This window comes from Bombina bombina, chromosome 7, assembly GCF_027579735.1.
Source record: "Bombina bombina isolate aBomBom1 chromosome 7, aBomBom1.pri, whole genome shotgun sequence".
In the NCBI taxonomy this organism is placed as follows: domain Eukaryota; kingdom Metazoa; phylum Chordata; class Amphibia; order Anura; family Bombinatoridae; genus Bombina; species Bombina bombina.
Window position 1 is genome coordinate 104714288 of NC_069505.1, and position 14046 is coordinate 104728333.

The window sequence follows — 14046 nt, forward strand, 5'->3', positions numbered from 1 at the left end:
TGTACCTCTCGCCTCCTTCTTACACACAGACACAGGACATGTACCTCTCGCCTCCTTCTTACACACAGACACAGGACATGTACCTCTCGCCTCCTTCTAACACACAGACACCAGGACATGTACCTCTCGCCTCCTTCTTACACACAGACACAGGACACGTACCTCTCGCCTCCTTCTAACACACAGACACCAGGACACGTACCTCTCGCCTCCTTCTAACACACAGACACCAGGACACGTACCTCTCACCTCCTTCTAACACACAGACACCAGGACATGTACCTCTCGCCTCCTTCTAACACACAGACACCAGGACATGTACCTCTCACCTCCTTCTAACACGTAGACACCAGGATACATACCTCTCACCTCCTTCTTACACACAGACACAGGAAATGTACCTCTCGCCTCCTTCTTACACACAGACACAGGACATCTACCTCTCACCTCCTTCTAACACGTAGACACCAGGATACATACCTCTCACCTCCTTCTTACACACAGACACAGGACATGTACCTCTCGCCTCCTTCTTACACACAGACACAGGACATGTACCTCTCACCTCCTTCTAACACGTAGACACCAGGATACATACCTCTCACCTCCTTCTTACACACAGACACAGGACATGTACCTCTCGCCTCCTTCTTACACACAGACACAGGACATGTACCTCTCACCTCCTTCTAACACGCAGACACCAGGATACATACCTCTCGCCTCTTTCTTACACACAGACACAGGAAATGTACCTCTCGCCTCCTTCTTACACACAGACACAGGACATGTACCTCTCACCTCCTTCTAACACGCAGACACCAGGATACTTACCTCTCGCCTCTTTCTTACACACAGACACAGGAAATGTACCTCTCGCCTCCTTCTTACACACAGACACAGGAAATGTACCTCTCACCTCTTTCTAACACGCAGACACAGGATACATACCTCTCACCTCCTAACCTGCAGTCTCAGGACACGTACCTCTCGCCTCCTTCTTACACACAGACACTGGACATCTACCTCTCACCTCCTTCTAATACGCAGACACCAGGATACATACCTCTCACCTCCTTCTAGCACGCAGACACCAGAATACATACCTCTCGCCTCCTTCTTACACACAGACGCAGGACACGTACCTCTTGCCTCCTTCTTACACACAGACACAGGACGCGTACCTCTCGCCTCCTTCTAACACACAGACACCAGGACATGTACCTCTCGCCTCCTTCTAACACACAGTCACCAGGACATGTTCCTCTCACCTCCTTCCAACACGTAGACACCAGGATACATACCTCTCACCACCTCCTAACACGTGGACACCAGGACACTTACCTCCCGCCTCCTTTTAATACTCGGACATCAGGAAGTGTACATCTCGCCTCCTGCTAATACACAGACATCAAGACATTCACCTTTCACCTTGTTCTAATACACGTACACCAGGACACATACCACTCACCTTCTTCTAACACAAAGACAGAAGGACACATACTTCTCACCTCCTAACGCAAAGAAAACCAGACACCTAACTCTCACCTCCTTACACACAGACACAGGAAATGTACCTCTCGCCTCCTTCTTACACACAGACACAGGACATCTACCTCTCACCTCCTTCTAACACGCAGACACCAGGATACATACCTCTCACCTCCTTCTTACACACAGACACAGGACATGTACCTCTCGCCTCCTTCTTACACACAGACACAGGACATGTACCTCTCACCTCCTTCTTACACACAGACACAGGACATGTACCTCTCGCCTCCTTCTTACACACAGACACAGGACATGTACCTCTCACCTCCTTCTAACACGCAGACACCAGGATACATACCTCTCACCTCCTTCTAACACACAGACACCAGGACATGTACCTCTCGCCTCCTTCTTACACACAGACACAGGACATGTACCTCTCGCCTCCTTCTTACACACAGACACAGGACATGTACCTCTCACCTCCTTCTAACACACAGACACCAGGACATGTACCTCTCGCCTCCTTCTTACACACAGACACAGGACACGTACCTCTCGCCTCCTTCTAACACACAGACACCAGGACACGTACCTCTCGCCTCCTTCTAACACACAGACACCAGGACACGTACCTCTCACCTCCTTCTAACACACAGACACCAGGACATGTACCTCTCGCCTCCTTCTAACACACAGACACCAGGACATGTACCTCTCACCTCCTTCTAACACGCAGACACCAGGATACATACCTCTCACCTCCTTCTTACACACAGACACAGGACATGTACCTCTCGCCTCCTTCTTACACACAGACACAGGACATCTACCTCTCACCTCCTTCTAACACGTAGACACCAGGATACATACCTCTCACCTCCTTCTTACACACAGACACAGGACATGTACCTCTCGCCTCCTTCTTACACACAGACACAGGACATGTACCTCTCACCTCCTTCTAACACGCAGACACCAGGATACATACCTCTCGCCTCTTTCTTACACACAGACACAGGAAATGTACCTCTCGCCTCCTTCTTACACACAGACACAGGACATGTACCTCTCACCTCCTTCTAACACGCAGACACCAGGATACATACCTCTCGCCTCTTTCTTACACACAGACACAGGAAATGTACCTCTCGCCTCCTTCTTACACACAGACACAGGAAATGTACCTCTCACCTCTTTCTAACACGCAGACACAGGATACATACCTCTCACCTCCTAACCTGCAGTCTCAGGACACGTACCTCTCGCCTCCTTCTTACACACAGACACTGGACATCTACCTCTCACCTCCTTCTAATACGCAGACACCAGGATACATACCTCTCACCTCCTTCTAGCACGCAGACACCAGAATACATACCTCTCGCCTCCTTCTTACACACAGACGCAGGACACGTACCTCTTGCCTCCTTCTTACACACAGACACAGGACGCGTACCTCTCGCCTCCTTCTAACACACAGACACCAGGACATGTACCTCTCGCCTCCTTCTAACACACAGTCACCAGGACATGTTCCTCTCACCTCCTTCCAACACGTAGACACCAGGATACATACCTCTCACCACCTCCTAACACGTGGACACCAGGACACTTACCTCCCGCCTCCTTTTAATACTCGGACATCAGGAAGTGTACATCTCGCCTCCTGCTAATACACAGACATCAAGACATTCACCTTTCACCTTGTTCTAATACACGTACACCAGGACACATACCTCTCACCTTCTTCTAACACAAAGACAGAAGGACACATACTTCTCACCTCCTAACGCAAAGAAAACCAGACACCTAACTCTCACCTCCTTACACACAGACACAGGAAATGTACCTCTCACCTCCTTCTTACACACAGACACAGGACATCTACCTCTCACCTCCTTCTAACACGTAGACACCAGGATACATACCTCTCACCTCCTTCTTACACACAGACACAGGACATGTACCTCTCGCCTCCTTCTTACACACAGACACAGGACATGTACCTCTCACCTCCTTCTTACACACAGACACAGGACATGTACCTCTCGCCTCCTTCTTACACACAGACACAGGACATGTACCTCTCACCTCTTTCTAACACACAGACACCAGGACATGTACCTCTCGCCTCCTTCTTACACACAGACACAGGACATGTACCTCTCGCCTCCTTCTTACACACAGACACAGGACATGTACCTCTCGCCTCCTTCTTACACACAGACACAGGACACGTACCTCTCGCCTCCTTCTAACACACAGACACCAGGACACGTACCTCTCGCCTCCTTCTAACACACAGTCACCAGGACATGTACCTCTCACCTCCTTCTAACATACAGACACCAGGACATGTACCTCTCACCTCCTTCTAACACGTAGACACCAGGATACATACCTCTCACCTCCTTCTAACACACAGACACCAGGACATGTACCTCTCACCTCCTTCTAACACGTAGACACCAGGATACATACCTCTAACCTCCTTCTAACACACAGACACAGGACACGTAGCTCTTGCCTCCTTCTAACACACAGACACCAGGACACGTACCTCTCGCCTCCTTCTAACACACAAACACAGGACATGTACTTCTCACCTCCTAACGCAAAGAAAACCAGACACCTAACTCTCACCTCCGGCTAATACACAGACACAAAAACACGTGCCTCTTACCTTTTTCCTAGTACACCAATATCAGGACACATACCTCAAGCCTTCTCCTAATACACAGGCCCCAGAATTTGTATGTTACCTTCTAATATACAGATATCAGGACATGTACCTCTCCTTCTATTATATAGGCACCAGAACACCTCATCCTAATATGCATAGATCAGGACATGTACCATTCACCTTCTCCTAATAAACACAAGACCACTTTCCTCTCATATTCTTCAACATATGGTACTGCTAATCTCTTACAAATGCATAGAAATGAGGTCCATACACAACAGTTGGAGCTTTTTTTGCCTCCTTAACCCTTTAACGCTGTTAGGACGTTGTATTTTGTCCGAATTTTGCTGGGCTTTAGCGCAGAAGGACGAAATACAATGTCCTAACGGCTTGGGTTTCCTGAAGCCACTGGCGCTTCCCTGATGGGATTGCGGTCTGGAGAGCGTGCCTAGCATTATAGGGACACCCCCCTGACGCGATCCCATCATTGAAATCTCGTAATCACGTGCACAATCGCGAGATTTCATTTGGTTTACATTGGAACAGTTGTTCCGATGTAGACAAGTTAACCCCGGCACGAAAGGGTTAAAATGAAAGTAAAATATTTTTGTTAAAGTGCCCGGTCTTTAAAAATTAGATTAAAAAGGGGCACTTTAATTCATCAAAATTTACATTTCTTGACAGCCGCTCCAGCTTCCCCCGGTCGTCGCAAGCCATTTCTGACGTCAGAAATTATGGAGCGGTCATCCTCCAATCACGGCTTTCCCCCCGGGGGAATCGGTGTCTGATTCAACGCTGTGATTTGAGGAAGCCGGATTTCTCATTTTAGACCCAGGAAGAGGCTTTGCGACGGGTGGAGGAAGCTGGAACGGTTGTCAAGTTTAAAAGGTAAGTTTTTTTTTTCACAAGACGAGTGAAATGTAAATTTTGATGAATTAAAGTGCCCCTGTTATTAATCAAATTTTTAAAAAAACGGGCATTTTAGCATCAAAATTTAAAGGCACAATCAACACCAAAATTGTTATTGTTTAAAAAGATAGATAACGCATTTACTAATGACACAGCACTAATTGGCTAAAATGTAAGTCAATAGATAATAAATAAATAGCCATGTGATCAGGGGTCTGTTACAAGATGCTTAGATAATCACAGAGGTTAAAAGTATATTAATATAACTGTGTTGGCTGTGTAAAACTGGAGAATGGGTAATAAATGGATTAGCTATCTTTTTAAACATCAGACATTTTGGAGTTGACTGTTTAGCGATTTCCCTAGATAATATTTAATAATGATCTAGTACATATACTCTGCAACATACTTCCATCATATATTGTACTGGCTTTTCCATTGATTTGCTCTTGAAAAGTTGTGCTTTTGACACTGCCCTATTGAAATTTGAGTTGCATATAGCAGAATTCAGAACTCTTACCTTGCAACTTTCTATACAGAAAATTGACCTCTTTTTTTTGTCCACAGCATATGAGATGAGGCGAAGAATGCGAAAAAGGTTTTAGCATTTAGTGCAACATATAACAGCATTTTATTTGCATTAAAGGGACAGTCTAGTCAAAATTAAACGTTCATGATTCAGATAGGGCATGTCATTTTAAACAACTTTACACTTTACTTTTATTATCAAATTTGCTTTGTTCTCTTGGTATTCTTTGTTGAAAGCTAAACCTAGGTAGGCTTATTTGCTCATTTCTAAGACAATGAAGACCCCCTGTAATCTCGAATCTGTATTTGACAGCTTTTACAGCTAGACAACACTAGTTTGTGTGTGCTATATAGATAACATTGTGCTCACTCCGGTAGAGTTGCCTAGGAGTCAGCACTAATTGGTTAAAATGCAAGTCATTCAAAAGAACTAAAATAAGGGGGCAGTCTGCAGAGGCTTAGATACTATGTAATCACAGAGGTAAAAAGTATATTAATATAAACGTGTTGGTTATGCAAAACTGGGGAATGAGTAATAAAGGGATGATCTATTTTTTTTTTTAACAAGAAAAATTCTGGAGTAGACAGTCCCTTTAAGCACACATAAATTTGGCCTCCTCCGCAAAAAATACTTTTATGACTATTAAGGGAGTTGTAATTGCGGATACTCAATAGGTGCTCCCTAAAACTGCTTTAGACTCAACTCTAGGCTCTCCTATAATGTTTACAACGGAGTAGTGATTTTATTTTTTTGTTTGCCAGTAACAAGGAAAGCAGTGATTTTACCCCTCTAGCTGCTAGTAGTATACACAAGCAGAAAGTTGACCATCATTGGCTGTCTATATCACACATAGCAATGATTCATCACCTTTGATTACCAGTAACACACATATCAATGGGGTTTTAGTCTCCTTGGCTGCAGTAACACACAAACCAGTTATGTTAATCTTTGTGCCAGTTATATATAAGCAATTTTTTATCACCTTTATGCAAGTAATACAAATAACAGTGATTTGAATCAAGTGTGCCTGTAGGAGCAATAATTACATGTTTATGCCAGTACTACATAGATAAAATATTTTTATTCTGTAATGTTAGTAACATAGAGGAGACATATTTCTGCATTTGATGGCACTTAGGGCATTCTGTAAAGTTCTCTGGGTTTGTGAGATTCTATAAGAAATCTCTCCAGTACCATGAATCCCCTGTCTAAATTCTATAAAAGCAGTTTTTACCTTGAGAACAGTGTGTTCCCTTGTGATCGTGATGAATACACTACAATAAGACTCACATAAATAAAAAATATTTAAAAATCGTATAAAACAAATAAGATATTGAAATGAAAATACGCTGTAAAAATTGTATTGTTTAATCCATTTTAAAATAGGAACAAAATTGTTCTGCAGAAACCATATTTTAAGGAAAAATTAGAATTCATATTGAAATTGTACAGAATAGAACCTTTAAGGTGTGCGCATTCGGCTGTTTCATAGCTGCTGAATGCTGAATAAGGCAGACTTTCTCTGTATTTGGCTCTTTTCAGAGCCAGATTTCATCTGGTAAAAGTGCACAACACTAATATCTGGATTTGCACTGCTCTTAGGGCTAGATTTATCAAGCCCCTGCGGCAGCAAGTTCTCACAAGAACTTGCTCGCCGCGATTTATCAAGCAGCGGTCACCAGACCGCTGCTTCCCTAACATCTTCGCCACCTCTATTGTGGCGAAATTCAATCTCCTCGGTCGAGTCCGACCGAGGAGATTGACAGCTCCTGCCCGCGCGTGATTGGCTGTGCGCGGGCAGGGGGTGGGATTGCACGCAAGCGCAAAATTGCACGCGTGTGCAATGTTAATTACCAGGCGAGCTGAGGCGTACAGGGGCGCGTATACGCGCCCCTGTACGCCTCAGCGTTGATAAATCTAGCCCTAGTGTGTTACACTTTTCCAAGAAGAAATGCGGCACTGAAAAGAGCCGAATGCTGTGAGTAGCTGCCTTCTTCCGCATTCAGGGACTGTTATAAATAGGTCACTAGAGTGTGCAGCCAATGGCTGTGTGGAATATAACAGTGTTCTGCACTTCCATTTCTTACAGGAATTGAAAAACTCAGAATTTCAAAATTGAATTACAGGAAAAGTGGACAAAATAAATATTGAAAATATATTGCAGAGTTTCTCTTATCTATATATATATATACAGTTTATCATTTTATATTACCATCTCAAAATGTTTAAGGTCTCTTTAAGGTGCACTGTAGAAATTGTAATAAATCTACACTGCACATGCAAAAAAACTTCTAAAAATGTATATTTATAATACAAAGTTCAAGTTTGTATTATTTCCTTATTGTAAAATAAGTATCTCCGTCCCTGCAAATGGGATGTACAGGGGCAATCCTTGGGAATATTCATTTTGTATGATGTTTAAATTACGTTTTTAATTGTGCAGTTTTGTAATGTATGCGTCTCCTTCCCATACGATATTCGCCCCCTTAGCGAGACACCCTGTTTTCAGGATAAAAAGTGACTTTATATAATTCCACCAGGGAAATAGTTGATTCTTATAGAATCTCACCATCCCCGAGACCTTTAGATAATTGGGCCCTTATTAATTTAACCTCAAAGAAAAACACATGCATACAAAAATAGTAATGTGATTAATATTGGCTGCAGGATTCAATTTTGAAAGTGCGCCCCTTGCTCACTTCACTCTCCCCTGCAAAGTTTCCTTTTCCAGAAAACTCCAATATATATTTTTTTTTTTATATCGAATTCGCTGACAGTCCCTGAAAGTTTTTACACATTTGATCCAGTAAAAGTTGTGATAATCATGTCTTTAGTTTGCAATTATATTATCAATATGATGAGTTTACAATATATGTTTTATAATAAAGGTTATAAAAGAAAAACAAAGTAACATGTAAAACAAAAAGATAGACCAGTTATCTATCAATCTGTGTGTGTGTGTTTTATAAGATAGTATTAAAGGGACATTCCAGCCAAAATTGGAATCCACTTGGATGCATTTCAGTTTTGAATAGAAGTATTTTTGTAATATACAGGAATTAGCAAAAATGCTTCAAATAAAAGCTATAGCTGTTTCAAATGTGTATTTAAGTATGAAACGTGCACCAGCATTGTAAACACAGCACTTGCTCACAAAGCCTAATATGAGTGTACCATCTGGTAATCACTCAATTAGTTAATTGCTGACATGATACAAGCCCCTCTGGCTCTCTGAGCAGCTGCAGTATTTAAAATGCTGGTGCACTGGAATATATTGCTATGCCTCACATGCACGTGCACAGAAAAATGTTAACACTAAAACAGTAATAAATTTTACTAAAAGCATTTTTGCCAATACATGTATATGGCAGATGTAATTTATCTATGTGTATTTACATTTTGACGGGAATGTCCCTTTAAGTACAATATTATCCCCTTTAAGGCCAGCGATGTTCTTTGTTTACATAGGTAGGTAAGTGCACGTGTCTGTAGCATTATAGGGCTTTTAACATGGTTATACATTTTTGAGCACTAGATGCCATAAGTGTTTGCACAATGTAAAACACTGCTAAAACCATTCTTGCAAATCTGCTGCCAAATAGTGCTCCAGAGACTTCAACTCTCCTGAGCCTACCTACCTGTTTTTAACTAAGTATACCAAAAGAACAAACTAAATTTGACAATGGAAGTACATTGTAAAGTTTTTCAATCATGAAAGAAAAATGTTGGATTTCATGCCCCTTTAAAGTAAAATACTGCCTCACTTCCACACAAAAACATGAGTCTCTGAACCTTCATGGTTTCTTTTTGTTGCCTGCCCAGGTTTTAGTGAGCCAAACATGGCAGGTTCTTCTGGGGTCGACGAACGGCAGAGGTTTTGGAGGAAACGTAAGGTGAGGGAACCACTGGATGAATTGCTATCTCGGGTGCTAATTTCTCAACGTGCAACAGAGGAGCGATTCTTGCAGATGGAGGAGCGACGCATGGAGCAAGAACAGGAAGCGGAGGAGCGGAGGCTGCGCCTGGAGGAAAGAAGGTTGCAGCTGGACCGCCAGCACGAGCTCCGCATGTTCAGCTTATTTACCCAGATGTTAGGAATGTTACGCCCAGGTAGTGGTGGAAATATAATACAGACTCCTACAGACATGTGCTATCCTCCAGAAGGGCAGACTTCAGGCCGTAGAGCCACAGTAGAGGTGCAGGAGACAGATCTTAATGATACTTATAACTGCACACCATTCTGTAGCCCATATCTTTCCACACGAGGGAACATTCTAAGTGGCTTTCGAGGATCCTCTGAAGAGGGATACAGAGCTTATCACGAGGACAAATATGATGAAGACAAAAACCCCAACGTGAGTCACTTTGTTCATAGATAACTTTATTTTGCATTTTAAGTATATTAAATTACAAATACTCTGATAGTGCATCTCACAGATAAGTCTCCTAGTCAGTAGTACCAAGCTCATCTTCCCTATGTATGCCCCATTTCTCAGCTGACTTACATCCCTTCTCTCAGCTCACAGACACTCAGCCACTGAGCTCACAGACACTCATTTACTGAGCTCACGCACAATCCTTCTCTATTCTCAAACACTCATCTTCCAGCTGACACACACCCCTTCTCTAAGCTCCCAGACACCCATCCACTCAGCACACAGACACCCCTTCTCTAAGCTCCCAGACACCCATCCACTCAGCTCACAGGCATCCATTCTCTAAGTTCATGGACCCTCATCCTCCCAGCTGACAGGCACCCCTTCTCTAAACTCAGACACTCATCCTCCTATCTGACAGACACCCCTTCTGTAATGTCACAGACACTCATCCTCCCAGTTGACAGACACACTTTGTTTAATCTCACAGACACCTCCCCCAAAACATAGTTCCATACCACTAAAAAAACATGAAACGCCCAATACCAAACATCACTTAGCTGCTAGTGCAAACAAATTCATATTATGATAGATCTTAATCTTTTCTCAATGGCCATCTTGAAGCCTCAACTGGTGCTTGGGGTGAATAGCTGCATGTCCGAAATGAAGAGCAGGGATTAGACTGCCAAATGTCACATGACATAGGCATCCTATGAGCTTCCGTGTACACCAGCCGGCTTTTGATCTGGTGTAGTCCTTTCTTCTACCTAGGCCATGCTGTGGGGTTAAATATACGAGTTGTTTGTAGCTGATTAAGAGACTAGCACAGGAACACACAGAATTTTTAAATAATTGTGACGTGGTTACACAAGAGGTGAGATAGTCACAAATCCTTTATGTAATCAATGTAGAGGTTTAATAGTCACTGATAGGTTAACAGTAAGGATCTTTTTAACTCATGTTACATGGACCAATGGGGATAGTTACCCATGTTGTGCTTGTCTCTCGCTAATTTAATGTGTTTATATGTGTACATATGACAGTGGGTATTTGACTCACCAGTGTGTTGTGTTTGTTTTTCATGTTTTTTTAACCATTTTGTATCTTTATGAAATTTTTAAAAGTTAAGTTTTATTTTATATCCATCATCTCTTGGGTCATTGTGATGGATTTATATTGATTTCGGACTCTTATGTATGCTTTGGGGATGCTTTTTTTCTTTTTTGTTTATATCTATTTGGGAATCCAGCACTGACTGACTGAAGTACTTTCAATCAATATATCATTATCTGTATTTTGTTCACCTAAAAACCAATTCTGGTCTATTTTTTGATCTTACCAGTCTTTGCCTGTACTGAGTGTCAGCAACTGTGGATAACAGCCCCTCCTCGCTACTACCTTGCTTCAATAGAACAGACACATCTCCTCTTATATCACAGAATCCACTACTCATACACCTCCTCTCACAGACACACCTCCACTCATCTCACAGACACACCTCCTCTCACAGACACACCTCCTCTCACAGACACACATCCTCTCATCTCACAGACCCACATCCTCTCATCTCACAGACACACATTCTGCCATCTCACATAGACACTTCCTCTCCTCTCACAGACACATCATTTCATCTCACAGACACACATTCTGCCATCTCACATAGACACTTCCTCTCCTCTCACAGACACATCATTTCATCTAACAGACACACCTCTTATCTCACAGAGACACATCCTCATTTTACAAACCCACCTCCTTGCATCTCACAGACACAAGTCCTCTCATCTCACAGACGCATGTTTTCTCATCTAACAGACACACCTCCTCTCACAGAGACACATCCTCTCATCTCACAGACACACATTGTCTCATCTCACAGAGACACATCCTCTTGGATTACAGACACACCTCCTCTCATCTCAGACACACCTTCTCTCATCTTACATAAATCTCTCCTCTCACAGAGACACATCCTCTCATCTCACAGACACACATTGTCTCATCTCACAGAGACACATCCTCTCGGATCACAGACACACCTCCTCTCAGACACACCTCTCATCTTACATAGATCTCTCCTCTCACAGAGACACATCCTCTCATCTCACAGACACACATTGTCTCATCTCACAGAGACACATCCTCTCGGATCACAGACACACCTCCTCTCATCTCAGACACACCTTATCTCATCTTACAGAGACCTCTCCTCTCACAGAGACACATCCTCTCATCTCACAGAGACACATTGTCTCATCTCACAGAGACACATCCTCTCGGATCACAGACACACCTCCTCTCATCTCAAAGACACCTTCTCTCATCTTACAGAGACCTCTCCTCTCACAGAGACACATCCTTTCATCTCACAGATACACATTTTCTCATCTCACAGAGACACATCCTCTTGGATCACAGACACACTTTCTCTCATCTCAGACACACCTTCTCTCATCTTACAGAGACCTCTCTCACATACACACATCATCTCATTTCACAGACACACATTGTCTCATCTCACAGAGACACATCCTCTTGGATCACAGAGACACCTCCTCTCATCTCAGACACACCTTCTCTCATCTTACAGAGACCTCTCCTCTCACATACACACATCATCTCATTTCACAGACACACCTCTTATCTTACAGACACACAGCCTCTCATTTCAGACACACCTCTTATCTCACAGACACACGTCCTCTCATTTCACAGAGACACATCCTCTCAATCACAGACATACCTCCTCTCAATCACAGACACACCTCCTCTCAATCACAGACATACCTCCTCTCAATCACAGACATACCTCCTCTCAATCACAGACATACCTCCTCTCAATCACAGACACACCTACTCTCAATCACAGACACACCTACTCTCAATCACAGACACACCTCCTCTCAATCACAGACACACCTCCTCTCAATCACAGACATACCTCCTCTCAATCACAGACATACCTCCTCTCAATCACAGACATACCTCCTCTCAATCACAGACATACCTCCTCTCAATCACAGACACACCTCCTCTCAATCACAGACATACCCCCTCTCAATAGAACAAAACAAATAAGATAATAGAAGTAAACAAAAAGTTGTTTAAAATGGTATGCTCTATCTGAATTCTGTTAAATTTGGACTTTACAGTCCCTTTAAGAATTCATTGCCTGTAATCTCTCTCGTGGTGGACCTGCCCCTCAATCATAAAACCAAAAAGTAATCTTATTCAGTACAGAACATCCATTTTTCAAATAAACAAAAACTGGAATGTATTTTAAAGGATCCCTTATAACCTGCAACAAAGAACAATTCAGCATGCTTTAGATAGATCATCTACATGTGAATACCTTCTTTTTGTTTTTTAGGGAATCATCAACTTTGGCACTAGTGAAAATAAACTCTGCTTTGACCTGATGTCCAAGCGGGTAAGTATTGTGTGCCAGGGATTGGAGGGCAGCACATTTTTTTTATGGACAACTGGGTGCTTAAAGGGACAATCTACAATAGAATGTTTATTGTTTGAATAGATAGATAATCCCTTTATTACCCATTCCCCAGTTTTGCATAAGCAACACAGTTATATTAATACACTTTTTTCCTCTCGGCTAGATTACGAGTTGTGCGTTATGGTTTTAACGCTGAAAGAATGGCCATTTCAGCAGAGAAACAGTAACGCAGTCATTATGAGTTGTGTTGGTATAGCTATACCACAAGCATTTTAGCCTGTAATGTAACGTCAGTCCCGCACTAAAAAAAATGACGTTTTTGCGTGGGATTTCCATAACGCCGGTATTACAGGTTGTGTGGTGAGGCTAAAATTCTTGCGTTACAGCCTATACCGAGACGATCCATACCGCCATCTGAGTGCAGTAGTTATGTTTTTTTTTGTTTGTTTTTTATAGGGCTATTAGATAAGGTGTCATTTTTAAGGTGTAATTTAGTTTTTTTAATTGGTAGTTATTTTAATTTTAGTATAATAGTTTAGTATAATAGTTATGTTAGGTTAGTTTAAACTTAGTTTTTTTCAATTTAACAGGTAAGTTT

The 14046-nt window shown here is 42.5% G+C and overlaps 1 protein-coding gene across 1 annotated transcript in view; it reads left to right on the forward strand.

The window, feature by feature from the left end:
* Nucleotides 1–14046, forward strand: part of ACCS (1-aminocyclopropane-1-carboxylate synthase homolog (inactive)) — a 162631-nt gene that overhangs the window by 10645 nt on the left and 137940 nt on the right. The window contains exons 2-3 of the mRNA XM_053720233.1: nucleotides 9441–9973; nucleotides 13368–13427. Coding sequence (XP_053576208.1) covers nucleotides 9441–9973; nucleotides 13368–13427 — 593 coding nt within the window. The remainder of the gene's footprint in view (nucleotides 1–9440; nucleotides 9974–13367; nucleotides 13428–14046) is intronic.